Consider the following 26,112-nt stretch of genomic DNA (forward strand, 5'->3'; position numbering starts at 1 on the left):
AGAAAGCTTTGTGTGATTTCCTTAACAGTTCCCTGCTTTATAATAGCTATATTAGTCTGATATTCAGTTGTGCAAGAATAAGGGATAAGAGGCAGAGGTGCTGAGTGTCTTTGAGGGACACCTCAGAAGAGAGATGCTGTGACAGAGCGCAACTGTTGAGAGTCACTCATGGGGACTCTAGCCTCTCACTCTCACTTGTCCAACCTCAGCAACTTTCTAAAGGTTCTTTTGAGATCCACAAAAGGCAGCCATAGGGAGAATAACTCACACAATGTTCAGAAAAGATAAAATACTTAAAGTCCTCTACTCCCTAAATACTATCCCAGAATGAATCATCCCTGAGAGAAAGTAGGTAGTACTCATCATCTACTTTACTACTGTATTTAAAGATCAGATAGAAAATATTGGTCTTCCAATGTATTCCTAATTGAGGGGGAGAAGAGTAGTAATTTCCTGCCTGCTTAGGACACAGGGAGCTTAGAAGCTCTGAAACTCTGGGGCTGTGACTTAAGCAAGCTATAGAAGCTTTGATTCATAACTCAGCATTCAAATTCCTGGTAGGGAGTATGGCATTGAAAAAGAAGGTTAAATGCACATGCATCAAAATATACAGCTGTTTCTTATCAACTGTCACAGATACCTAGCACAGAAATTACTTCTGCCTAGCTGACACATTGCATAACATATGACATACTGCATAACATATATATATGTTATCTCTATATCTATCTTTTTAAAAATGTATGGAGGACCTAGGGTATTGGAATCAAATTCAGTGCACAGAAGGGTTGGCATAGAGAGGTAAATTCACACAAAATGCTGAATGGTTACAAAGGGATTTCTTATTCAGGTTGATTTGATTAGCAATTATCTATGAATCTAATTTCTCAGGTAATGTTTCTTTCATCATTTTCCATGGTAGCAGGCTGATGAATGTTCATTTACATTTTTATTAGCCTATAAAGCTTTTCCTGCTTATGCTCTTTTACCTTACCCCAAAAGCAATACTTAATGTTTTTTTTTTTTTTTTAATTTTTTTTTTTCAACGTTTTTTATTTATTTTTGGGACAGAGAGAGACAGAGCATGAACGGGGGAGGGGCAGAGAGAGAGGGAGACACAGAATCGGAAACAGGCTCCAGGCTCCAAGCCATCAGCCCGGAGCCTGACGCGGGGCTCGAACTCATTAATGTTTAATGATAGCTAATAGAACCTTTGGCAAAGACTCAAATGCTCCCCCCTCAAAAAAAATGACACTCAAGCTAATGCCCTCTTGTATCAATATTACAATTGATACATACACAAGGTACCTCTTCTGAAACCATAAGATTACTGGCTATGATGCATGATCTATGAACTTGTCTCAGTCTCTAGACCAAAAACCTAGACAGTAGGAGACTGTCTCCTTGCCTTTAATAAACAGTATGCTCTGTAGCACATTCAGCAATTAGGACATAGAACTTCTGGTTTTGACTTCTGAGAAAACCACTTTTGAAGGCCACAGGAGATGTACTGTTCCTAAATCAGGTCTCAGTTTTTAAAGATTATTTGTATAATAAATATTTAGTTTCAGACTTAGCCATTTGATAGGAAGGTATATTAAACTTTGGCATCACAGAACTGCAAATGACTATTCAGACCAACTTTAAAGTTAATGCCAACGAATGGTAATTAGAATACCTATCAATCATTAATGGCATTCACTAGGTGATGTTTAAACAATCATTTATAATAATGTGCATTAACTGGTATATTTGGCCCTTGCTATCTATGCTTTTTGTACCTGAATTGTAGTAGCTCATGATCTTCATGTAATATTTGTTTCTCTGCTTGCAAAATTTGGGGAGACATCAGAGACAAGGTAATGGTGTTGCACACTGTGAAATGACATAGGGTTCTGTTTTTTCTAATTCCGAATGAAGTTCATAAGGGACGATTGCCTATTCATAAGACTGTAGACAGGTCTAATACTTTTTAGTTATACTACTCCTGAGTACATTATCTCTTTAAGAGAGAGAGAGAGGCAGAGAAAGAGAGAGAGCACATTTTATAATTCCAAGCATTCACTTGTTTGTGCCTTTGGGAAGAAAACTAAAGCCATTTTAAAAGAAATAACTTAGAGAGAGTTAGAAGCTTCTTGGTAAACAAAACTCTCTCCTGAAACATTCAGATGATTTAGTTAAGAATGAACTGGAACAACATCAATTGCATTTCCTTGAAATCAGAAATAAATTCCAAAATAACTAGGAAGGCTTTCTGAAGCAGTGTTTGGAGAAGTGTTTACAATCTGAAGAAAGGATAAGGTAGGATACAATAAATTCAACTACAAAAATAATACTCTCACCTGCACAAAGTGTATATGAAACTGTGACTTTCTGTGACAAATAAAACACTCCCCAACCCCTATACATTACATATTGTGTCATCCCAGACATGCTTTTCTATTTGCTATTCAAACAGCTGTCTACAGCTACAGATAATTGATTTGTCTCTTGATAACTTTAGAAACTACTGTATGAAGTATCACAGTGTAACAGCTTTTAAAAGAATTATTTGACTAAGTATAAAGTGTTTTACACTTGGGGGATATGTGTGTGTATGTGTGGTGTATGTGTGTGTTGTATTCTCACACATATGCATTATACCTCCATGGGTTCTGGTGCCCATATTCTAAGTGCCATATAAAGCTATTCTTGAATTAATTTAATATTGATTTATTTGTATATGTAGCAACATCTGGGCCTTAAATAGTAAGATATTCAGTTTATGCTTTATTTTATGAATATATTTTTTGTGTCTTATGGGTGTAAGTCTGTTTTAGCAACACAGGCAAGAGTCAAAAGGGAATAATTGTCCTTCTATACACAAGACTACAGATTTGAAATAGATAATCAGGTGTGGGTCCTACTCATCTCATTTATTCATTGCCTGAATGGCTCTGTGGAAGCCACTGAACTACTCTAATCCTCAGTTTTCTTATTAATAAACTAAATCTAATGGTAACTATCTAACAGGAGAGCCAAATGACAAATGCATGTGAATACCAAAGCACTAACAAATGTTAGCTAATATTTTTCATTTCTCATGGTTGAGAGAACATATGACTCATGTGCCCCTTGGATTTAAAGGGGAGATGAGGGTTTAGTTCATTTTTGTAAATTGCTGAAAGGATCTTAGGCCTTGCGTAAAGCAGCATATGTACATGTATTGATAGATGGATAGGTCAGGGAGAAGTAGTGAGACCCAGGATAACTAGTATTTGCCTGTTTTTCAAAGCACAGTAAGTCTAAATCTGAGTTCTCAAATTGCAATCAGCATGTCCAGGAATCCACAGCACATGTTCTCTTCTATTATTGAAGGAGACAGCTGCCTAGTCAATGTAAATTTTATTGTAAAATTGTTTAATAGAATTCACAATTATGGGAGGACAAACACACTTGAGACACTAATGGAGGTTCTGAATTTGATATGTGTAGACAAAGAGGGCTGTCAGACTTAGCATCACTTATTGTTGCACAGAGACAGGTGGGCAATGAAAGAAAGTGGCTACTAATGAAAGGGAACTCCCACTGATCCACTGCTACCATCTCTGCTAACCAAGAGTGAAAAACAGGAGTGAAATAAGCATCTAAATTTTTGGTATAATAAGTAGAGCTATATGTATTTTATCCCATTGTTCTCATTGCACTTTCTACACCATTTGATACCCAGGATCCTTTACTGAAAGACTCCATAGTCCTAATTACTGTGATAGTACAATATCCTTGTTTTCTTCATTCCACTGTGACCAATGCATCTTTGTCCCTCAATGGGGCAGCAAGTCCTCAAGTCTCTATAGATAGGCTCAGTCCTGGCTATCTATTAGACCCAATTTACAACTTTCAGCTATTATGGTTTAAAATATCATCTCTTCACATATAATTTTAAAAACCTTACATTAAACCCCAACTTCTCCATTGAATGCTAGTTGTATATTTCTAAATGATTAAGGAACATTTCCACTTGAAACTTTGGATGTCATCAGATCAACATGTTGGGACTAATTGAGTTCTCCTCCAAATTGATTCCTTTACCCAATCTTTTATCTCTCTCTGTTTAATCATCATATCATCACTCTGGAATCCATAGTAAATTCTTTGTTCAGAGAAATCCTCTTCAATACATTACTTATCAAAACTCCAATCATTCTCTTGCTCAAAACGTTCCAATGGCTCCTTATTTCCTATTAGAAAAAAATCCTACTGGCTGTAAATGTCTTTAAAGAGCAGGGATTTATTTGTTTTATTTATCTCCTTATTCATCTAGTCATGTGTGTTGTACATCATAAACTACAATATATGCTTACTAAGTTGAATGAAACTCCTTGGACTTTTATGCTCAGTTTCCTTAGTCTGGTCCATTCCTAACATCCAAAGGGACTTTTCACAACCTGTTTGTCATTACATTCACTCTCTCCTAAGTGTGTTCAGCTCATTCTTCTTACAGTTTCTGGACATGATTCCTCTTTTTTTTCTGTCAAGTTCTTACCACTCCTTAAAGTTCAGCCCAACTTCAAAACCCCTCTCATAAATCCTTCCCCAAATCTTTCAGTCTACATTGATTTCTATTCCCAGTGAACACGTAACACTTCTCATTTTGTGTTGTCATTCTTTGCTATGCAATTATCACATTTCTAATTGTTTCTAATTATCAAACTCACTCTGATCTTTGACTCTTTCCCCTTCCTTCCTTCCTTACAATTTTACTTTTGAATTGTTTATATAATTCTTCCTGTAGATTCATTTTTTAATGTTTATTTGTTTATCTTGAGAGAGAGAGAGAGAGAGGGAGCACATGCATGAGCACAAGTGGGGAGGGGCAGAGAGAGAGGGAGAGAGAGAGAATCCCAAGTAGGCTCCATGCTGCCAATGCAGAACCTGATGCGAAGCTCACGAACCCATGACCTGTGAAATCATGACCTGAGCAGAGAGCAAGAGTCAGATGCTTAACCTACTGAGCCACCCAGGTGCCCCTTCCTATGTATTCATTTTGTGTGTCCAGCTACACTATAATACCTTTAGAAGGAAAAAGTATGTCATACATGTTTTCTTCTATCATTCCCATATTCTAACGCTATGCTATAGAAAAAGTAGAGGCTAAAAATATTTATTAAATGAATGAATATGAGTAGGGAAGAAAATACATTAATAGTAAGTATTTATTGCAATTAATAGCTTTGAAAACATAATTCAGAGAAAAATTTTGTATTTTGAATATGAAACTTATAGGTTTTTAAATACCATTTTGTTTTATTATCCAACCTGTAACTTAATTCATCTATTAGATAAAAAGAGAATAAAGGTTAATGAATATACACCTGCTTTATGTACCATCAGTAATTGTCTACAAAAATCACAAAATGTTATACAACAGCTAATGAAGTTGGAGAACCCATAAAGAAATGCAAGACAAGACTAGAGACATATTTGGAATTATTCTGGTAAAGTTTTCCCTAAGGCTAGTAGAATTATATTTCATTCTACACTATGATTTACATAAGTAAGAAAATAGATATTTCAGTAGGAGAAGAAGAGACCAGGCTCTTAACCACCTTGCTTTTGACCCTGTTGTAATTCTATCCCTGACAAATGTAATCAGCTCAGCACTAGACAAAAAGGATTTTGTTTTGCAAAACATATTCTGCCATTTTCCCGGCATTAAGAGGCTGGATATATCTCACTGGAACTTAATGTCTATCCCATAAAACTTCCACCCAGACTCCTTAAAGTTTACCTTCCATTTACTTTATTACTGGCCTCAGTTGGTTTCTTTTTTGGAAAAGTTATTTAGGTGATTCTAATAAAATTTCCTTACTCATAAATAACACAGATTCACTTATAATTACAGTGAATCTCACCAAAAGATTTATTTTGGGGGGAAATAAGATATAGTAAGGGTGGAAATGTAAGCACGAAGGAAACGATTTTTCTCTCGATGAAATATGTCAATATTTATCGAGTGTAAGAGCCCCTTAAAGTGACACTCTTAAGGGAAGTAGATTACACCAACTTCATAAGTTTTATGTATTTTATATGATATGCAGCTCTATTTGTTCACAGTTGATGTGTGTGTGTGTGTGTGTGTGTGTGTGCGCGCGCGTGAGTGTGTTAGCAAGGAAAATACAATTTAACTTGCAATGTGACTAAAAGGGAGAAATAGATAACTGTTTAATAATAAAGGTACCATGGTTACCATAACTAATAGAGTGTGAAATTTTGAGAAAAATGACCAGGATTCCAGACATGGCTCTTTTTTTTCAGTGGATTTGCAATATGTAAAGACAATTACTATACAAGAGTAGTGGTTTTATATCTTTATATCTATCAAATGGCACTGTTGCTAAAAATTGTTTCATGAGAATTTGTCAGTGAATTAAATAAGTAATACAAATGAAAGTGCTTTGTATGTATGAAATCAATATTTCAACAATTAAATCTAAGACATGACTCAGAATCCTTCCCATGAGCTTTAAAATACTTTGTGATCTGGTTTGTAAGCATCCACCTGATCTCAATCTCCATCACTCTATCTCTAGCTCATACCACATAAACAACTTTGGCTCACTCATATCACTCAGACACACCTGAGTCTTTTCTGCCACAGGGTCTTTGCATGTGCTATCATATATATTTTATATACAGTTTTACCATATACTTTATTTTAAATGGTGCCCATTTCTCCACTCTGTTTTCATTTTACTCTGTTTTATTATTTTTCTAGTACTCACTAGTGATGTTATATGTTTTCTTTCTTTTATTGCCTGTCTCATTTTCTACAACTAAATTCCAAGAAAATGGAATCTTGCCTGTCTTTCCTGCTACTCTCACCTCGGAGCTAGAACAGTATCTACAGCACAACTGATGCTTAATAAATCAACTAATACATAAGTGAATGAATGAATGATCTTTTACTGAGTATTTACTGAAGCAATCTGAAAAGTGCTTTATATGGATTGTCTAATCTAATAATTACAATAGGCCTATTACTATTTCTATTTTATAAATGAAGAAAACAGATATCATCACGTACAGTAACTTGCTTGAGGAAAACACAGCAAGTGATGGAAAATGAACTGCCTGACTCCAACATCTCTGCTCTTTTTTTTTTGTCCCTGAAACCTATGCTCTTAATCACTGCTATATAGCCTGTGTGTACCCAGCCATCTTTATATTAATTGGTGTTTGATTACATTGTTACAAAACAGACTGAATTGACTATCAAAAGAACATTTATATAGCTTAACTTGACCCTCCAAATAAATGATGTGTTCAGTAGCTAAAAAATAAACCAGCTCCTAAAAGCCAGCCTTTAAAAACAGTTAAGAACAAGAATTAAAAGAGTCATGTTTGTTACAGGTGATCAAGGTGAGACTTACCTCCAGGTGACCAGCAATTGTAGCAATATGTAGGGCAGTGAGGCCACCATACCCAACCTGCTGTATGTCAGCTCCACTGTGAAGCAGGGAAGTGATCAATTCTGCACTGTCCTGTAAGGAAACACATCTTTAGTGTTACTTTTCTACTAATAGCAGGTTTGGACACTGTGCAACAGGATATATTGATCCCTAACTGTCAGCCAGTTCAGGTGCTCAAAGAAAACCTAAGTGTGATTTCTGGCATAAGAGCACACGAGACAGCAGAGAGCAACTCTGAGATGGTTGAAATGTAGGACCAAATGACAGGGCTATTCAGTTACAATCAATCCTCTATCATTGGACCATGAAAGATAGAAAGGACACTACCTATGGTGAGGTTCTTGAAAACTCAACTCAATCTTACTTGCAGGTCACTCCAACAAATGTGCTTCTCCAGCAACTGTGATATTGGACTGACTGCAGGGGATTATTTCATGGTAATCAGTAATTGTTTCTTCTCTGCATATGTGTCATAGCACCTATACATAATTAATGACACATAGTGTCATGGGCCTACATATAATCAATCAGTAGTGTCTTTCTTAACTTCACTTATTTTAACAGTGAAAATGTTTGAAGTAGTATTTAGGCCTTTAAGTTAGAATAATTTATGCAATGGCCAAAGGGGTCCTTACTTTCCTCATACTATTATTTGCACTGTATTTCTGTCTTTGGAGAGACAAGGAACTTTTTCACAATATTAATAGCAATTTGCATTCATTGAATTTTTATTATGTAATTAACCTTTCAGATGCATTAACTTATTTAAACCTGGTATATGATAAGACTTCAAAGATGGTTAATAAAACAATAAAAATAAAAAAAAATTTTTCTAAAATTACCCTATGAAAAGTTATTATTTTATACCTTATTTTATAAGTCAGAACATTCAAAAGAGTGATATGGAGGGTCATATATTCATAAAACCCCACAGCTGGAAGGGAATGCAAAGAAAGGTCTTCATGTTTCTTTCTTTTGAGTGAGAAGATTATTTCTCACTCGAAGCAAGAATTCAAACCACAACTTCTGTATAATATTTGACCCACCAACATCTCAAACATACTCTGTGGCAAGAAAGTCAAGTCTTCATGGGATAGGCCACTGCATTTATGCATGAAAGTATTATTTCAAATACTGTTGGTTAAGAAAATCCTCCCATTAAAAAAAAAAAAGTTTGATTTCTTAATCCTGTTATACATAACTGAAGGTCTAGGAGAAATTATAAAAAAGTGAAAAAACTTTGGTAAAGAATTCCAAATAGCAAAATTAATGTTATAGTTTCAAAATTCTCTACTCTGTACATCTGTTCTACTAAGTAAGTTAAAGATTTTGTGTTTCTTTACTGTTCCATTGACTCCCTTTGTTCAGAATAGAGACTTAAGTTTTCTCCATTCTTTATTATTTTTTTTCATTCTTTATTATTTTTAATGTTTATTTATTTTGAGAGAGAAAGAGGGGTAGAATCCCACATGAGTGAGCAGGGGAGGAGCAGAGAGAGAGGGAGAGACAGAATCCCAAGCAGGCTCGGTGCTGTCAGCACAGAGCCCGACACAGGGCTCCATCTCAGGAACTGTGAGATCATGACCTGAGCTGAAATCAAGAGTCAGACGTTCAATTGACTGAGCCACCCAGGTTCCTCTTCTCCATTCTTTTAAACAAAAGAAACAGAACAAAACAAATTTATTCCACTGAAGCTTATTCTTACAGTTATCTCTATCCTTGCTTCATTTTCCAAGCTTCTGAATAAAGTTATTGCTGCTCACTGTTGACAGCTCCGATCTCATTTCTTTAGTAATCCCTAGCCATGTATACACAAATCTTACATAATCCCAACTGAGTTCACTATACTCCTTACACATTGAATTCTGCTCTTTCTCACACCATCGGTTCTCCCTTTGTCCTTGCCTTATATTATCAAGAGAAATCACTATGCTAGTTTCTTCCACCTCAGACATAAGGACTCACCATGGTCCTGAATCACCTCCTCAAGTTTCAGAAGGTAACTTTGTTCACCAAACCCAATGTCAATCCTCCATCTCCTCTCTATAGTCAGATTATCTCTTTTTTCTTAAAATCCTTACCTCTTTTGCTGTCTTAAAACCATATATTCCTGATTTCTTTCTCTTTGCCTCTTCTTTATTTCTGTCTGCCTCCAAAAAGTGAGTTTAGGCCCAAGCTACTTTCTCATTCCAAATGCCACCTTTGGTAATTCTTACACAACCAGATAACTTTATCTTTAGTCCAGATCTTCTAAGTCCAAATTCTATGCACCCTGCCTATCAATAGCATCTCAAATTAAAAATTCAAAATTGCTCTTATAAATACCATTCATAATTTTCCCAGTGTTATCTGTCATCTTCTAGTATTTCTTATTCATGTTAATGACATTTTCTTACTCCAAATGACTTTAAATCTCTTCCACTCAATCAGTTTCAGAATTCCTCTGGTTTTAACTTACTAGTACTTCCTATATTTCTTCTCATTTCTAACATCACCCTCCATTTTACAACCTTCTAACTAGTCTCCTTGATGAAGCCTTTTCCCACTGCAGCCCATTTTCCATATTGCTACCAAATATTCTTACACACAGTTTTTATGACATTATTCTCCTTTTCAATACACTTTTCATATACTTAACAAATATTTATTGAGCATATATAGTATGTGAAACACTGTTATGAGCAGTGGAGACACTGCAGTAAGACAGTTAAATTTCTGCCTTCATGGAGCTTATATTTTTACTGTGTGTATGTAAGAGTAGAGAGATAACACGTAAAAAGTAATGTATGGAATGATACAGTACCAATGACTATGAGGGAAAACAGGCAAATGATAAAGGGGCTACTCTAAACTGAGTAATCAGGGAAAGCTTCATTGAGGTAAATGTGCACTTGAGATATGTAGTAAATACCAAAAAGGAGAAATCCAAGCCACAATTTCAAGGATGGCCACTAAAGGCCAGGGAGCAGCTAGTGTGAAACATATAATTTCTTAAGATGGAAATAAACTTAGTGTGTTTGAAGGCCAGTGTTGAAGAGAAGGCTTAAAAAAAAAACAAGAAAGGAAAATAATGTTCAAGATGAGGTCAAAGCCACATGATCTCATAGAGTCTTGCAGACCAGGGTATTTGGTGTTCGAATTTTTCCCAAGTGCAATAGCTAATAGAATGACATGAGCTAGGGAAGAATTAGGAAGAAGTAGTTTGGGGGAGAAATAAAATGTTTAATTTGTCACATGTTAAGTTTGAGACACTTACAACATAAGGTTAAGACTGTGGGTACTAGAATTACCTCCCTAGTTAGAATCCCAGCTCTGCCAATGACTGTGTCAATTGGGGCAAGTTACATAACCTCTTCACATGAAGTTCGTTGGTTTTCAATAAAGGGGACATTAACTGCATCTCCTGATGTGATACACATACAAACTGTGCATTCACAACTGATGTGATAATACATTTAAAGTACTTAAAAGGTACCTGGAAAAATAATAACTCAATAAACTTATCACCATTGGACATAGAAGACTGGAGCTCAGTTTGGTCCTCAGTGAAAGCTTCCAAATAAGCAAGTGATTTGACTCCATCATCTAACTTCTGTTTCTCCTTTCCCCTTGCCTCCTCCCCACAACTTCATTTCCTCTGATTCATTAGTTACCCACTGAAATAATCAAAGTAATAAAACATAGGAAAACTCTAAAGCAGTACTGGAAACAGGAAATGTCTATGAGTTCTGCTTTCTCCAGGAATAACAACAAAAAAAATCATGGGAATTAATTCCAACTTCATCAATAACTTTTAATTTTAAATGGTGAGGCTAAAGACAGGAGTAGTCTCTGAGGTAAATGAAAAATTAGAATGTTTTTCTCTGCAGATGGGTAGGCAATGCAGGAAGTGGAGGTCTTTTTAAGCACAAAATCATTTTTTAAAGTAGAGGAAAAATATGATAAATTTAGGCAAATAAAGCGATTAAAAATACAATAAGATAAATTAAAAATTAGAGAAACATCTGTAATATGTAAAATTTACAAGTGGTTTGTGTATCTAATATATGAAGAACTCGTACAAATCAGTAGAAAGATGGATACTCTTTAACTTGACAAATATGTGTTAATGAATATCTACCTTTTGACAAGCACTGTACTAGACTATATTAAAATAATTATATGTAAAAAATGGAATATATAAAATATTTATCAGGCAGATTCTAGTAATCTCAACTAATATTTTAAAGTTTTTAAAAAAATTTTTAACATTTTTATTTATTTTTGAGAGACAGAGACAGAGCATGAGTGGGGGAGGGGCAGAGAGAGAGGGAGACAGAATCCAAAGCAGGCTCCAGGCTCCGAGCTGTCAGCACCAAGTCCCACGCGGGTCTCGAACCCACAAACTGTAAGATCATGACCTGAGCTGAAGTCAGACGCTCAACCGACTGAGCCACCCGGGCACCCCAATCTCAACTATTCTTATATATTTTTTCTTATTTAGCCGAAATTTGTGGAATGTAAGAGAAAGTATGTCATGATTTTTTTTTTTTTTCTGAGAGAGAGGGTTAAAGTGAGTGAGTGGCAGACAGAGAGAGAAAGAGAGGGAGGGAGGGAGGGGAGCGAGAGAGAGAGAGAGAGAGAGAGAGAGAGAGAGAGAGAAATAGGGCTCACCCGGAGCAGGGCTTGAGATCACTCGATGTGGGACTCAAACTCACGAACGGTGAGATCATGACTTGAGCCAAAGTCAGATGCTTAATGACTGAGCCCAGGTGCCCTGTCATGATTTCTCCAGAACAGTCAAATGTTGAGTCAGTTCAAAGTACTAAATTATCCTTTCATATCTTGGTTGGATTTCTTAAGTTGATCTCTGATTGATCTAAATTTTTTTTTTTTTACCAAATGCGATAAAAATAGAAGTTTTCTCTTTCCAAGCTGTGCTAAAGAGAATGTAACAAAACATTCATTCCTACTTAAAATTTGCTTACTATGATTAAGTACCATGTAAAATGTTTTGACATAATCTCTTTCAAGTTTCACAAGTTACCTATGAGAAAAATAGAACTATCCCTACTATACCTGATAAAAATCAGACTCAAAGAATTTGAAGTAATTGTAGAAACTTAGTTTGTAAGTGTTGGAGCTAGGTACAAATTTGAGCCTGTTTGACTTCAAATTCCATGCTGCATGTTTGATGATCCATGGTGCCGATCTTTCCTTTGTTCCAATATCGAAGAGAGGTGATTTTTGCTGTATTTTGTTGCATTTAAGTGACAAGTCCCAAATATTTCTATCCTCCTCTACAGAAGTCTTAAGTTGTAATGGAAGAATTTTAAAATTCAGCAATATGGTACACAGCTCCCAGAAAAACAATTCATAAAAATAATAATATTAGGTAAATTTTATTTTATTTATTTATTTTTTTTTTGCATTTTTTTATTTTTTTTATTTTTTTATTTTTTTATTTTTTTTTATTTTTTATTTTCTTTTTTTTTTTATTTTTTAATATATGAAATTTACTGTCAAATTGGTTTCCATACAACACCCAGTGCTCATCCCAAAAAGTGCCCTCCTCAATACCCATCACCCACCCTGCCCTCCCTCCCACCCTGCCCTCCCTCCCACCCCCCATCAACCCTCAGTTTGTTCTCAGTTTTTAACAGTCTCTAATGCTTTGGCTATCTCCCACTCTAACCTCTTTTTTTTTTTTTTTTTCCTTCCCCTCCCCCATGGGTTTCTGTTATGTTTCTCAGGATCCACATAAGAGTGAAACCATATGGTATCTGTCTTTCTCTGTATGGCTTATTTCACTTAGCATCACACTCTCCAGTTCCATCCATGTTGCTACAAAAGGCCATATTTCATTTTTTCTCATTGCCACGTAGTATTCCATTGTGTATATAAACCACAATTTCTTTATCCATTCATCAGTTGATGGACATTTAGGCTCTTTCCATAATTTGGCTATTGTTGAGAGTGCTGCTATAAACATTGGGGTACAGGTGCCCCTATGCATCAGTACTCCTGTATCCCTTGGATAAATTCCTAGCAGTGCTATTGCTGGGTCATAGGGTAGGTCTATTTTTAATTTTCTGAGGAACCTCCACACTGCTTTCCAGAGCGGCTGCACCAATTTGCATTCCCACCAACAGTGCAAGAGGGTTCCTGTTTCTCCACATCCTCTCCAGCATCTATAGTCTCCTGATTTCTTCATTTTGGCCACTCTGACTGGCGTGAGGTGGTATCTGAGTGTGGTTTTGATTTGTATTTCCCTGATAAGGAGCGACGTTGAACATCTTTTCATGTGCCTGTTGGCCATCCGGATGTCTTCTTTAGAGAAGTGTCTATTCATGTTTTCTGCCCATTTCTTCACTGGGTTATTTGTTTTTCGGGTGTGGAGTTTGATGAGCTCTTTATAGATTTTGGATACTAGCCCTTTGTCCGATGTGTCATTTGCAAATATCTTTTCCCATTCCGTTGGTTGCCTTTTAGTTTTGTTGGTTGTTTCCTTTGCTGTGCAGAAGCTTTTTATCTTCATAAGGTCCCAGTAATTCACTTTTGCTTTTAATTCCCTTGCCTTTGGGGATGTGCCGAGTAAGAGATTGCTACGGCTGAGGTCAGAGAGGTCTTTTCCTGCTTTCTCCTCTAAGGTTTTGATGGTCTCCTGTCTCACATTCAGGTCCTTTATCCACTTTGAGTTTATTTTTGTGAATGGTGTGAGAAAGTGGTCTAGTTTCAACCTTCTGCATGTTGCTGTCCAGTTCTCCCAGCACCATTTGTTAAAGAGACTGTCTTTTTTCCATTGGATGTTCTTTCCTGCTTTGTCAAAGATGAGTTGGCCATACGTTTGTGGGTCTAGTTCTGGGGTTTCTATTCTATTCCATTGGTCTATGTGTCTGTTTTTATGCCAATACCATGCTGTCTTGATGATGACAGCTTTGTAGTAGAGGCTAAAGTCTGGGATTGTGATGCCTCCTGCTTTGGTCTTCTTCTTCAAAATTACTTTGGCTATTCGGGGCCTTTTGTGGTTCCATATGAATTTTAGGATTGCTTGTTCTAGTTTCGAGAAGAATGCTGGTGCAATTTTGATTGGGATTGCATTGAATGTGTAGATAGCTTTGGGTAGTATTGACATTTTGACAATATTTATTCTTCCAATCCATGAGCAGGGAATGTCTTTCCATCTCTTTATATCTTCTTCAATTACCTGCATAAGCTTTCTATAGTTTTCAGCATACAGATCTTTTACATCTTTGGTTAGATTTATTCCTAGGTATTTTATGCTTCTTGGTGCAATTGTGAATGGGATCAGTTTCTTCATTTGTCTTTCTGTTGCTTCATTGTTAGTGTATAAGAATGCAACTGATTTCTGCACATTGATTTTGTATCCTGCAACTTTGCTGAATTCATGTATCAGTTCTAGCAGACTTTTGGTGGAGTCTATCGGATTTTCCATGTATAATATCATGTCATCTGCAAAAAGCGAAAGCTTGACTTCATCTTTGCCAATTTTGATGCCTTTGATTTCCTTTTGTTGTCTGATTGCTGATGCTAGAACTTCCAGCACTATATTAAACAGCAGCGGTGACAGTGGGCATCCCTGTCGTGTTCCTGATCTCAGGGAAAAAGCTCTCAGTTTTTCCCCGTTGAGGATGATGTTAGCTGTGGGCTTTTCATAAATGGCCTTTATGATCTTTAAGTATGTTCCTTCTATCCCGACTTTCTCAAGGGTTTTTATTAAGAAAGGGTGCTGGATTTTGTCAAAGGCCTTTTCTGCATCGATTGACAGGATCATATGGTTCTTCTCTTTTTTTTGTTAATGTGATGTATCACGTTGATCGATTTGCGAATGTTGAACCAGCCCTGCATCCCAGGAATGAATCCCACTTGATCATGGTGAAGAATTCTTTTTATATGCTGTTGAATTCGATTTGCTAGTATCTTATTAAGAATTTTTGCATCCATATTCATCAGGGATATTGGCCTGTAGTTCTCTTTTTTTACTGGGTCTCTGTCTGGTTTAGGAATCAAAGTAATACTGGCTTCATAGAATGAGTCTGGAAGTTTTCCTTCCCTTTCTATTTCTTGGAATAGCTTGAGAAGGATAGGTATTATCTCTGCTTTAAATGTCTGGTAGAACTCCCCTGGGAAGCCATCTGGTCCTGGACTCTTATTTGTTGGGAGATTTTTGATAACCGATTCAATTTCTTCGCTGGTTATGGGTCTGTTCAAGCTTTCTATTTCCTCCTGATTGAGTTTTGGAAGAGTGTGGGTGTTTAGAAATTTGTCCATTTCTTCCAGGTTGTCCAATTTGCTGGCATATAATTTTTCATAGTATTCCCTGATAATTGTTTGTATCTCTGAGGGATTGGTTGTAATCATTCCATTTTCATTCATGATTTTATCTATTTGGGTCATCTCCCTTTTCTTTTTGAGAAGCCTGGCTAGAGGTTTGTCAATTTTGTTTATTTTTTCAAAAAACCAACTCTTGGTTTCGTTGATCTGCTCTACAGTTTTTTTAGATTCTATATTGTTTATTTCTGCTCTGATCTTTATTATTTCTCTTCTTCTGCTGGGTTTAGGCTGCCTTTGCTGTTCTGCTTCTATTTCCTTTAGGTGTGCTGTTAGATTTTGTATTTGGGATTTTTCTTGTTTCTTGAGATAGGCCTGGATTGCAATGTATTTTCCTCTCAGGACTGCCTTCGCTGCATCCCAGAGCGTTTGGATTGTTGTATTTTCATTTTCGTTTGTTTCCATATATGTTTTAATTTCTTCTCTAATTGCCTGGTTGACCCACTCATTCGTTAGTAGGGTGTTCTTTAACCTCCATGCTTTTGGAGGTTTTCCAGACTTTTTCCTGTGGTTGATTTCAAGCTTCATAGCATTGTGGTCTGAAAGTATGCATGGTATAATTTCAATTCTTGTAAACTTATGAAGGGCTGTTTTGTGACCCAGTATATGATCTATCTTGGAGAATGTTCCATGTGCACTCGAGAAGAAAGTATATTCTGTTGCTTTGGGATGCAGAGTTCTAAATATATCTGTCAAGTCCATCTGATCCAATGTGTCATTCAGGGCCCTTGTTTCTTTATTGACTGTGTGTCTAGATGATCTATCCATTTCTGTAAGTGGGGTGTTAAAGTCCCCTGCAATGACCACATTCTTATCAATAAGGTTGCTTATGTTTATGAGTAATTGTTTTATATATCTGGGGGCTCGGGTATTTGGCGCATAGACATTTATAATAGTTAGCTCTTCCTGGTGGATAGACCCTGTGATTATTATATAATGCCCTTCTTCATCTCTTGTTACAGCCTTTAATTTAAAGTCTAGTTTGTCTGATATAAGTATGGCTACTCCAGCTTTCTTTTGGCTTCCAGGAGCATGATAAATAGTTCTCCATCCCCTCACTCTCAATCTAAAGGTGTCCTCAGATCTAAAATGAGTCTCTTGTAGACAGCAAATAGATGGGTCTTGTTTTTTTATCCATTCTGATACCCTATGTCTTTTGGTTGGCGCATTTAATCCATTTACATTCAGTGTTATTATAGAAAGATATGGGTTTAGAGTCATTGTGATGTCTGTATGTTTTATGCTTGTAGTGATGTCTCTGGTACTTTGTCTCACAGGATCCCCCTTAGGATCTCTTGTAGGGCTGGTTTCGTGGTGACGAATTCCTTCAGTTTTTGTTTGTTTGCGAAGACCTTTATCTCTCCTTCTATTCTAAATGACAGACTTGCTGGATAAAGGATTCTCGGCTGCATATTTTTTCTGTTTAGCACACTGTAGATATCGTGCCAAGCCTTTCTGGCCTGCCAAGTTTCAAAGGAGAGATCAGTCACGAGTCTTATAGGTCTCCCTTTATATGTGAGGGCACGTTTATCCCTTGCTGCTTTCAGAATTTTCTCTTTATCCTTGTATTTTGCCAGTTTCACTATGATATGTCGTGCAGAAGATCGATTCAAGTTACGTCTGAAGGGAGTTCTCTGTGCCTCTTGGATTTCAATGCCTTTTTCCTTCCCCAGTTCAGGGAAGTTCTCAGCTATAATTTGTTCAAGTACCCCTTCAGCACCCTTCCCTCTCTCTTCCTCCTCTGGGATACCAATTATGCGTATATTATTTCTTTTTAGTGTATCACTTAGTTCTCTAATTTTCCCCTCATACTCCTGGATTTTTTTATCTCTCTTTCTTTCAGCTTCCTCTTTCTCCATAACTTTATCTTCTAGTTCACCTATTCTCTCCTCTGCCTCTTCAAGCCGAGCCATCGTGGATTCCATTTTGTTTTGCAATTCGTTTAAAGCGTTTTTCAACTCCTCGTGACTGTTCCTTAGTCCCTCGATCTTTGTGGCAAGAGATTCTCTGCTGTCCTGTATACTGTTTTCAAGCCCAGCGATTAATTTTATGACTATTATTCTAAATTCACTTTCTGTTATATTATTTAAATCCTTTTTGATCAGTTCATTAGCTGTTGTTATTTCCTGGAGATTCTTCTGAGGGGAATTCTTCCGTTTGGTCATTTTGGAGAGTCCCTGGCGTGGTGAGGACCTGCAGTGCACTTCCCCTGTGCTGTGGTGTATAACTGGAGTTAGTGGGCGGGGCCGCAGTCCGACCCGATGTCTGCCCCCAGCCCACTGCTGGGGCCACAGTCAGACTGGTGTGTGCCTTCTCTTCCCCTCTCCTAGGGGCGGGATTCACTGTGGGGTGGCGTGTCCCGTCTGGGCTACTTGCACACTGCCAGGCTTGTGTTGCTGGGGATCTGGCATATTAGCTGGGGTGGGTAGGCAAGGTGCACGGGGGCTGGAGGGGCAGGCGTAGCTCGCTTCTCCTTAGGTGATCCACTTCAGGAGGAGCCCTGTGGCAGCGGGAGGGAGTCAGATCCGCTGCCGGAGGTTTGGCTCCGCAGAAGCACAGAGTTGGGTGTTTGCGCGGAGCGAGCAAGTTCCCTGGCAGGAACTGGTTCCCTTTGGGATTTTGGCTGGGGGATGGGCGGGGGAGATGGCGCTGGCGCCTTTGTTCCCCGCCAAGCTGAGCTCTGCCGTCCGGGGGCTCAGCAGCTCTCCCTCCCTTTGTCCTCCAGCCTTCCCGCTTTCCGAGCAGAGCTGTTAACTTATGACCTCCCAGACGCTAAGTCGCGCTTGCTGTCGGAACACAGTCTGTCCGGCCCCTCCGCTTTTGCCAGCCAGACTCGGGGGCTCTGCTTGGCCGGCGAGCCGCCCCTCCGCCCCGGCTCCCTCCCGCCAGTCCGTGGAGTGCGCACCGCCTCGCCGCCCTTCCTACCCTCTTCCGTGGGCCTCTCGTCTGCGCTTGACTCCGGAGACTCCCTTCTGCTAATCCTCTGGCGGTTTTCTGGGTTCTTTAGGCAGGTGTAGGTGGAATCTAAGTGATCGGCAGGACGCGCTGTGAGCCCCGCGTCCTCCTACGCCGCCATCTTCCGGCACTCCCCCAGGTAAATTTTAAATATGATAAAGCTTATCTTATTAATTGCTTGCTCTATGATACATAACAAGTATCTAATGGCAAATTTTTTAAAAGAATGACCCTTAAGCCTTGGATAGGGAATAGTCTTCTGGAGAATGGACAGGTTTTCCTCTATGCATTGTCTAGCCAAATTTACATCATTATTACTCAGTGGAACACAGAAGCTTTCTGAAGTGTGGGGCAAATAAGCCTCGGTAATGCATTAATGTATACAATATTTATTTTTAAGAAAAATAAAATCCGCATGTGGTAGAGTAAGGCTTGGACAAAAAAATCTGTCCAGGAAATCCTTGAAAAAACAGGATTCAGGATACAATAGATCTACAAAGATTTAAGTAAATGGGTGAAAGCTTTTTGTAATGGTAGCAACTCCAAATTCGTATTATGCATAAAACTCTAACACAGCATCTAATATCTTGCCTGTTGTTAGCTTTGTGATTGTTACTATGGATAAAGCCAAAAATAAGTAACCATTAGTGTTAGAGAGCTCAGATTCTCTACCACCAAATTACATAAGTTAAATACACACACACACACACACACACACACACACACACACACACATTTGTTTTGTTTTGTTTTGCCAATCCTATTTCAGAATAAAAACTAAACTGGGAATTTTAATGTCTAAAATTTACTTTCTTCTGATTTGGAAATATGTGTTCTGCAAGTTTTAAAACACGGCACACATTAATTTATGATCTTCCCGTATAGATGTGAAATTTGTGGCCCTTCCCCTTGAATCTGGGTGGGTTGTGACCAAAAGAGTGTGGTAGAAGTAAACTATGACCTCCAAGTCTAGGTCATAAAAAGCCACATTCCTTCCTCCTTATTTTCTGGAAAACTTGCTCTTGAAGCTGTTAGTTACCATGCAAGAAGTCTTACTAATTTGAAGCAGTCAGGCTATACTAGGTCCCAGGCCACATAGATAGAGAAGCTACATATCACATAAAGTCTTTCCAATCAAATGACCTAGCTAAAGCCAGACTTAGTCATTCTAGTCCAGGCACAACCAGATATGTGAGGCCTTCAAAGGTTTCCAATTCCCTGGTTGATGGAGCACACCAGTCATTTATGTCTTCTCAGCTGAGGCCCTAAATACAGTGGAGAAGAATCAAGCCATCCCTCCTGTGTTTTGTCTGAATTTATGAACTGAGAATCCATGAGAATAATTAAATGATTGTTGTATTAGAGGACTAAGGTTGGGGTAATTTGTTATGCCTCAACAGATAACTAGAACATGTCATAATAGAAAATGTAGAAAGTAAAGGAATAAATAACAATTTATAACCTGTAGTACTACCATATAATCACTATTATCATTTATGTGTTTATTTCCTTCCATTCTTTCCCTAGGTACAAACCTTCACGAAACTAAATAGAGCAAAGAATATCACAACAAAGTAAACTTGTGTTTGCATACTGACAGCTACTTCCTACATTTGGGACATGGTCCCCTAACTTCGTAGGTTATGGAGTGTTTTTCTATTCAGTGGAGATCATAATATCAATCTCATAGAGTTGTGAGGACTCAATAAAAAAATGTAATGCATTTTTGCATAATGCTTGACACATAATCTTTATTATTAATATGTATACAATTGAGCTCATACTACATATAGAGGTAAGTAATCTCCCTTTTTCATTTATTATAGAATCATGGATATTTCCCCTTGCATGGCAGATGCAGAAATATGCCACTCAGATCTCCCTTCAAGAAGAGTGTACTGGTAGTGTGGTTAGCTGAAAGCCTCCCTTAGCTAGCTCTTTCAGGATCCACTGTAGCAGTAGAGCCAAGAAGATCACTATCTTTCCAAGGTGGCCCCAGTCATGGACTGAGAAAGCTGATGGTAGAAGGACCTAGCCACTCTAGTGATACTCCTCTAATAGGCAATTTTTGCTCTGAGGTTCCCATTGGGGTGGCAAAGATTTCAACAAGTCTAACTCTACTATCTTACCCAGACTAATTTTACTACCTTCCTTTCCTTTTCACAGGTGTCACTTCCAAATAAATCTCTTTCACTCCAAAATCCCTTTCAGAGCCTGGTTTTCAAGAACTCAACTGGCACACCATACCATAAAATATGTTTATTTAATGTACATTTAAATCAAAGCTGAACTGGGATTTGAACTTAATCTTCTGATTTTAAATAGTATGCTTTTCTCAATATGACATGTTACCCTCCACCCCCAACTAATCTACTCTCAATTTTTTGCCTTTCATGTATAAGCCCTGACCAAGTGCTCTTCACCTGTAAAAAGGGAATCTAATATCTGCTGTATCTATCTTATAGCATTGTAACAGGATCAAATTGTATAATGTATACATGAATGTCTATAAAGTCAAGATGTTTACAAGTTTATATATTAATATTAAACGTATCACCTCAAAGACTGACCTTTGAGAACATTCACCTTACATCATAGTCCACTCTATTTCTAAATATATTTAATCATGAAATATCTCAATTTCTTCACCTGTAAGATGTAAGTTAGGCTAAATTGTTTTCTGTAACACCCTACCCAATGCAAATATTCAGATAGTCCCTGAAATGTCACATCAAGTTACAAGGAAGACCTGAACTGGGTTTGGAAAGAAGACTGGGTTTCTGGGTGTGAAAACAGGGGTATAGAAATAAATATTTTAATAATGTGCTTATTTAAGTATTTTTTTTGTATCAACACAATTTAGCCAGCCCAGTAATTATTATAGCCTGTTTGTGTTAGTAGGGAAAAAATTAATAAAGAAGTTTTGTAGACTTCAAAGAATATTAAGGTTTACGTTAGAGCAAGGGACTATGCAGAGCTTCAGTATGAAATATATTTAGTTCCAAGCATTAAAGTTTAATGGACTAGAGCTGCCTCATGCGTCATAGACAGCTTCAGTGAAAGGATCCATTAATCAGTATAAAAATAACTGTTCATGAAAGTTCACACCTACATGCCTCTTGTTGAAATAATTCTGAATTTATCTTCACAAAAGATATCACTTATTAAAGGTATCAGTGTGGCAGAAGCACTTGACTTTGCTTGAAATTTTGAAAAAAAAAAGAAAAAAAGAGAAGGAACCCACTCTTAGATTGAGTACCTGTACTAAAGGTAATGTCTCCAAATTTGCTTTTGACCTATTTTTTTCTCATCACCTCTGCTGACCCTTCCACATCTGTTTTCTATAATGACTTCCTATGGGCTTCCTCCAGTTGGCTTTTGAATACACTTGTTCTCTTTTTAAATAATATAGTGATGATTTAATAGGGAGGAGCTAATCAAAATCTCTGGGAATTTGGGAGAATGCAAATACATGCTGTTTGGAAAAGCAAATTGAATATTATAATTTCTTTAATTTGTTTTCACTTATATTTTAATTATTTTAAATTAAAAAAAATCTAAACAGGCAGTGAATGTCGATTTTTAAAAAAAATTTAAGTTTATATTTATTTGTGAAAGGGAAAGAGACAGAGCACGAGCAGGGGAGGGGCAGAGAGAGAGGGAGACACAGAATCTGAAGCAGGCTCCAGGCTCTGAAATGTCAGCACAGAGCCCATACCAGGGCTCAAACTCACCAACTGTAATGTAAGATCATGACCTGAGCTGAAGTTGGATGTTTACCCGACTGAGCCACCCAGGCACCCTCCCTTTGTTTTTTCTTTTAAATTTGTTTAATGCTTATTTATTTTTGAAAAGGAGAGTGTTGATGTTTACCCAAAGGAACAAAACTTTAAAAAGATCAAAAACATTCTATTGTAGAAATCTTTCTGTGATTCTGGCATTCCTCAAGATACTGCCCAGTCTTTTGCCTTTTGAAAGAACAATCAATATTCATTGCCTACATTTTCCCAACTCCACTTATTTCCAATCCATTTTTGCACTTTCTATTCCCACAAATTCACTAATATATCCCTTAAAGAGATATATGACAATTTCCTAATTTCCACTTATAATGGCCAAAATAGAACCATATTTTGTCCAATGTCAACATAATTCTTCCTCCTTTGGAGTGCTTTTCTTTTTCCTAGTCACCATAGAATTATAACTTACTAATTTATTTATGCAACATGTATTTATTGATGAATATACACCAGGAATTTTTCTAAGTATTTAGATTACAATGATAAGCAATTTAGATCCGGTCTCTGCCTTGGTGGTGCTCATAATTTTACCAGAGATTACAAACAGGCCACAAGTCAGGTGGTGGGGGGGTGCAGAGGGGAGGGATATATATGGTTTGGCCTGCATAACACAACTAAAAATTTGAAAGAATGGAAATTGCATATCAGGAAGCTTCATATAATTTCTGATTCTCTGAAATTTGGGGCAATACTGGGCTTACATTCCTAGTTGGCAATGATTAGCTGGAGATAAATTACTACTCCCTTTACACGGAGCATAAATTCTCTAATTTTCCAAAGTTTCCACCACTTCTTGTGTCTCAGAAACATTGAGTGTTAGTTCCATTTAACTTTGTCATATCACTATCATCTTAATTCATTTACGTTACCTGCATCATTCCTGCAAGCATGTAAGATTGTGACTCCTAAACTAGAGGAAGATGTAGAGAAATAACCAAGAAATGAAATACAGAATTGTTCACAATATGATAAGGTACAGGGTGCTTACAAGAGTACATTGGAAGGGCACCTAATCCAGACTTGGAAGGGGTCAGGGAAGATTCTCCAGGAAATAGTGCTAATATAAGAATTGAAGCATGTGTTAGTGTCTTCAGTTAATATCCTATCAATGTTTTATTGAGAATATGTTCATTTAGAGATTATGAGATATATTGGATTATTAAGAAGAAATATAAATATAAAAATTAATGTTTACTCTCATTTGTGGGTATAAATGTTTTCTGGTTCCTTAAAGTAAGAGTCAAGTATTAAACAGTGTTTAAAACTTGCAACTAACTATAAAGTTTAGTTAAGTATGCAAAAAATAAGATTCTTTTTTTTGTGGGTATGAATTTTGTTTCTTTTTTTTCCAAAGAAATTTATTATTATTATCTTGGCCAATTCCCATCAGGAGAAAATGCTCTCTTTAATCAAGAAACTATTCAATTAAAATGTAACTTGGATTTAAAGAAATATCAGGGCACCTGCGTGTCTCAGTCAGTTAAGCATCCAACTTCAGCTCAGGTCATGATCTCGGTCAGTGAGTTCAAGCCCCGCTATGGACTCTGTGCTGACAGCTCAGAGCCTGAAGCTTGATTCGGATTCTGTGTCTCCCTCTCTCTCTGTCCTTCCCCTGCTCGAGCTCTGTCTCTCTCTGCCTCCCAAAAACGAATAGACAATAAAAAAAAAATTTTTTTTAAATATCAATTAATTTTGTCCTCTAAATTAATGGTTTTCAACAGAGGGTGATTTTGTCCCCCAGGGGCAATGTCTGCAGACATTTTTGGTGTCACACTGGGGATGAGTGCAGTGGCTACCAGCAGCTAGAGGCTAGAGGCCAGGAAAACTGCTAAACGTCTTACAAATGCACAGGACAGCCCCCACAACATGGAATAATCCAATCTAAAATAAGAATAGAACTAACGCGGATAAAATCTTATCTATGTAAAGGATTCAGAAACTATGAAACACATGCTTTGTGACCTGGATTTTAGGATAGTTGAAAAAAATATCAATTTTGCAGTCAAATACACGTTATGGAAGAAAAAAACATTGGAAAAAAAAGATTCAACAGTTTCCAGGCTATAGATCACCATGAATAGAAAACACAGAGCTTTCTGTCAGGCATTGTTTTGTGGTAATAAGAACCTAGGTCTAGTAAGCCAAACTGTCATAGGTTGAATTAAATACCCCCCTCCCATGCCCTTCCTCTTTGTAATAAATATTTAAATGACTTCTTCTGAATGATTGGAAAGAGATCTTGCTAGAAATCTGTAGGATGGAATAAATGACCATTCAACACCTGCTTTCATCACATAAAATGCTTTTTAAAAAGTTGAGTAATCAAAATGCTATTTTTCTTTCACTTGAGAAATTTTAAGTGGTTTGCCTATGTGAAGGAAAGATATATGTGAGGTTAATTAGATGGTATAATATGGTTTTGTTCATTAAAATTCTTATTTAAGATCTTTGAAACTGTAGAAATCTCAAAATTTCCCCCAGAGTCTTATGTTTCATTTTAGGACTACAACCTAGATACCATTTAAAGAAGTATGCCCCATTTATTTTTATTTATTTCTTTTTTAAATATTTATATTCATTTATTGTGCACTGGAGAATTTTATACAGGTTTTTTTTTCACATTCTTTTTTTTTAATATAATTTATTGTCAAATTGGTTTCCATACAATACCCAGTGCTCATCCCAACAAGTGCCCTCCTCAATGCCATCACCCACTTTCCCCTCTCCCCCAGCCCCCATCAACCCTCAGTTTGTTCTCTGTATTTAAGAGTTTCTTATGGTTTGCCTTCCTCCCTCTCTGTTTGTAACTTTTTTCCCCTTTCCCTCCCCCATGGTCTAGGTCACTCATCATCAGGGAAATAGAAATCAAAGCCATACTGAGATACCACCTCAGGCCTGTCAGAGTGGCTAAAATGAACAAATCAGAAGCCTATAGATGCTGGCAATGATGTGGAGAAATGGGAACCCTCTTGCACTGTTGGTGGGAATGCAAATTGGTGCAGCCACTCTGGAAAACAGTGTAAAGCTTCCTCAAAAAATTAAAAATAGAACTACCTTATGACCCAGCAATAGCATCGCTAGGAATTTACCCAAAGTATGCTCCATTTAAAGTGGGATGCATATATGACAGGTATCTAGTAAGAAATTAATATGTAAAAAAAATTTAGAAATTCTATGTATCTTTATTTGTAAATAAAGATAATTAAATTTTACTAATATTGAACATGAAAATTTATATTGGTGGTCTCAGCTCTCAGCTCATACATCAGTGAGCCATGTGTCACATACAATACCCAAAGTTAATAAATAAATACTTATAATTCCAAATGTAGATAAGCTGAGAGTTGCTCCTCACTTTTTTTTAGCAATTAGTACATAATGATGCATTATAGCTATGTGAGCTAAATTAAGTAGATTTATAGATTTTAATATCTAATTTTATCTGAATTTATCCTTAAAAAAATTAGGAGGCTATCTTTAAAAGACTGTGAAGCCATCACAGATGATATGTATGTTATTAATATAAGAAGAAGGGAAGGAAAATGGCAGAGTTGGCACTTTTCTTTCTAAAAATC

The 26,112-nt window shown here is 37.0% G+C and overlaps 1 protein-coding gene across 3 annotated transcripts in view; it reads right to left on the reverse strand.

The window, feature by feature from the left end:
- TNNI3K (TNNI3 interacting kinase) overlaps window positions 1–26,112 on the reverse strand; it is a 296,246-nt gene that overhangs the window by 250,153 nt on the left and 19,981 nt on the right. For 2 of the 3 annotated variants that reach the window (XM_060623103.3, XM_060623107.2), the window contains exon 5: window positions 7,413–7,523. The exons of the other annotated variant lie outside the window; for it this stretch is intronic. In XM_060623103.3, coding sequence (XP_060479086.1) covers window positions 7,413–7,523 — 111 coding nt within the window. The remainder of the gene's footprint in view (window positions 1–7,412; window positions 7,524–26,112) is intronic. 3 annotated transcript variants of the gene reach the window in all.

The sequence above is a fragment of the Panthera onca genome, chromosome C1 (assembly GCF_046562875.1).
Source record: "Panthera onca isolate mPanOnc1 chromosome C1, mPanOnc1 haplotype 2, whole genome shotgun sequence".
Classification (NCBI taxonomy): Eukaryota; Metazoa; Chordata; class Mammalia; order Carnivora; family Felidae; genus Panthera; species Panthera onca.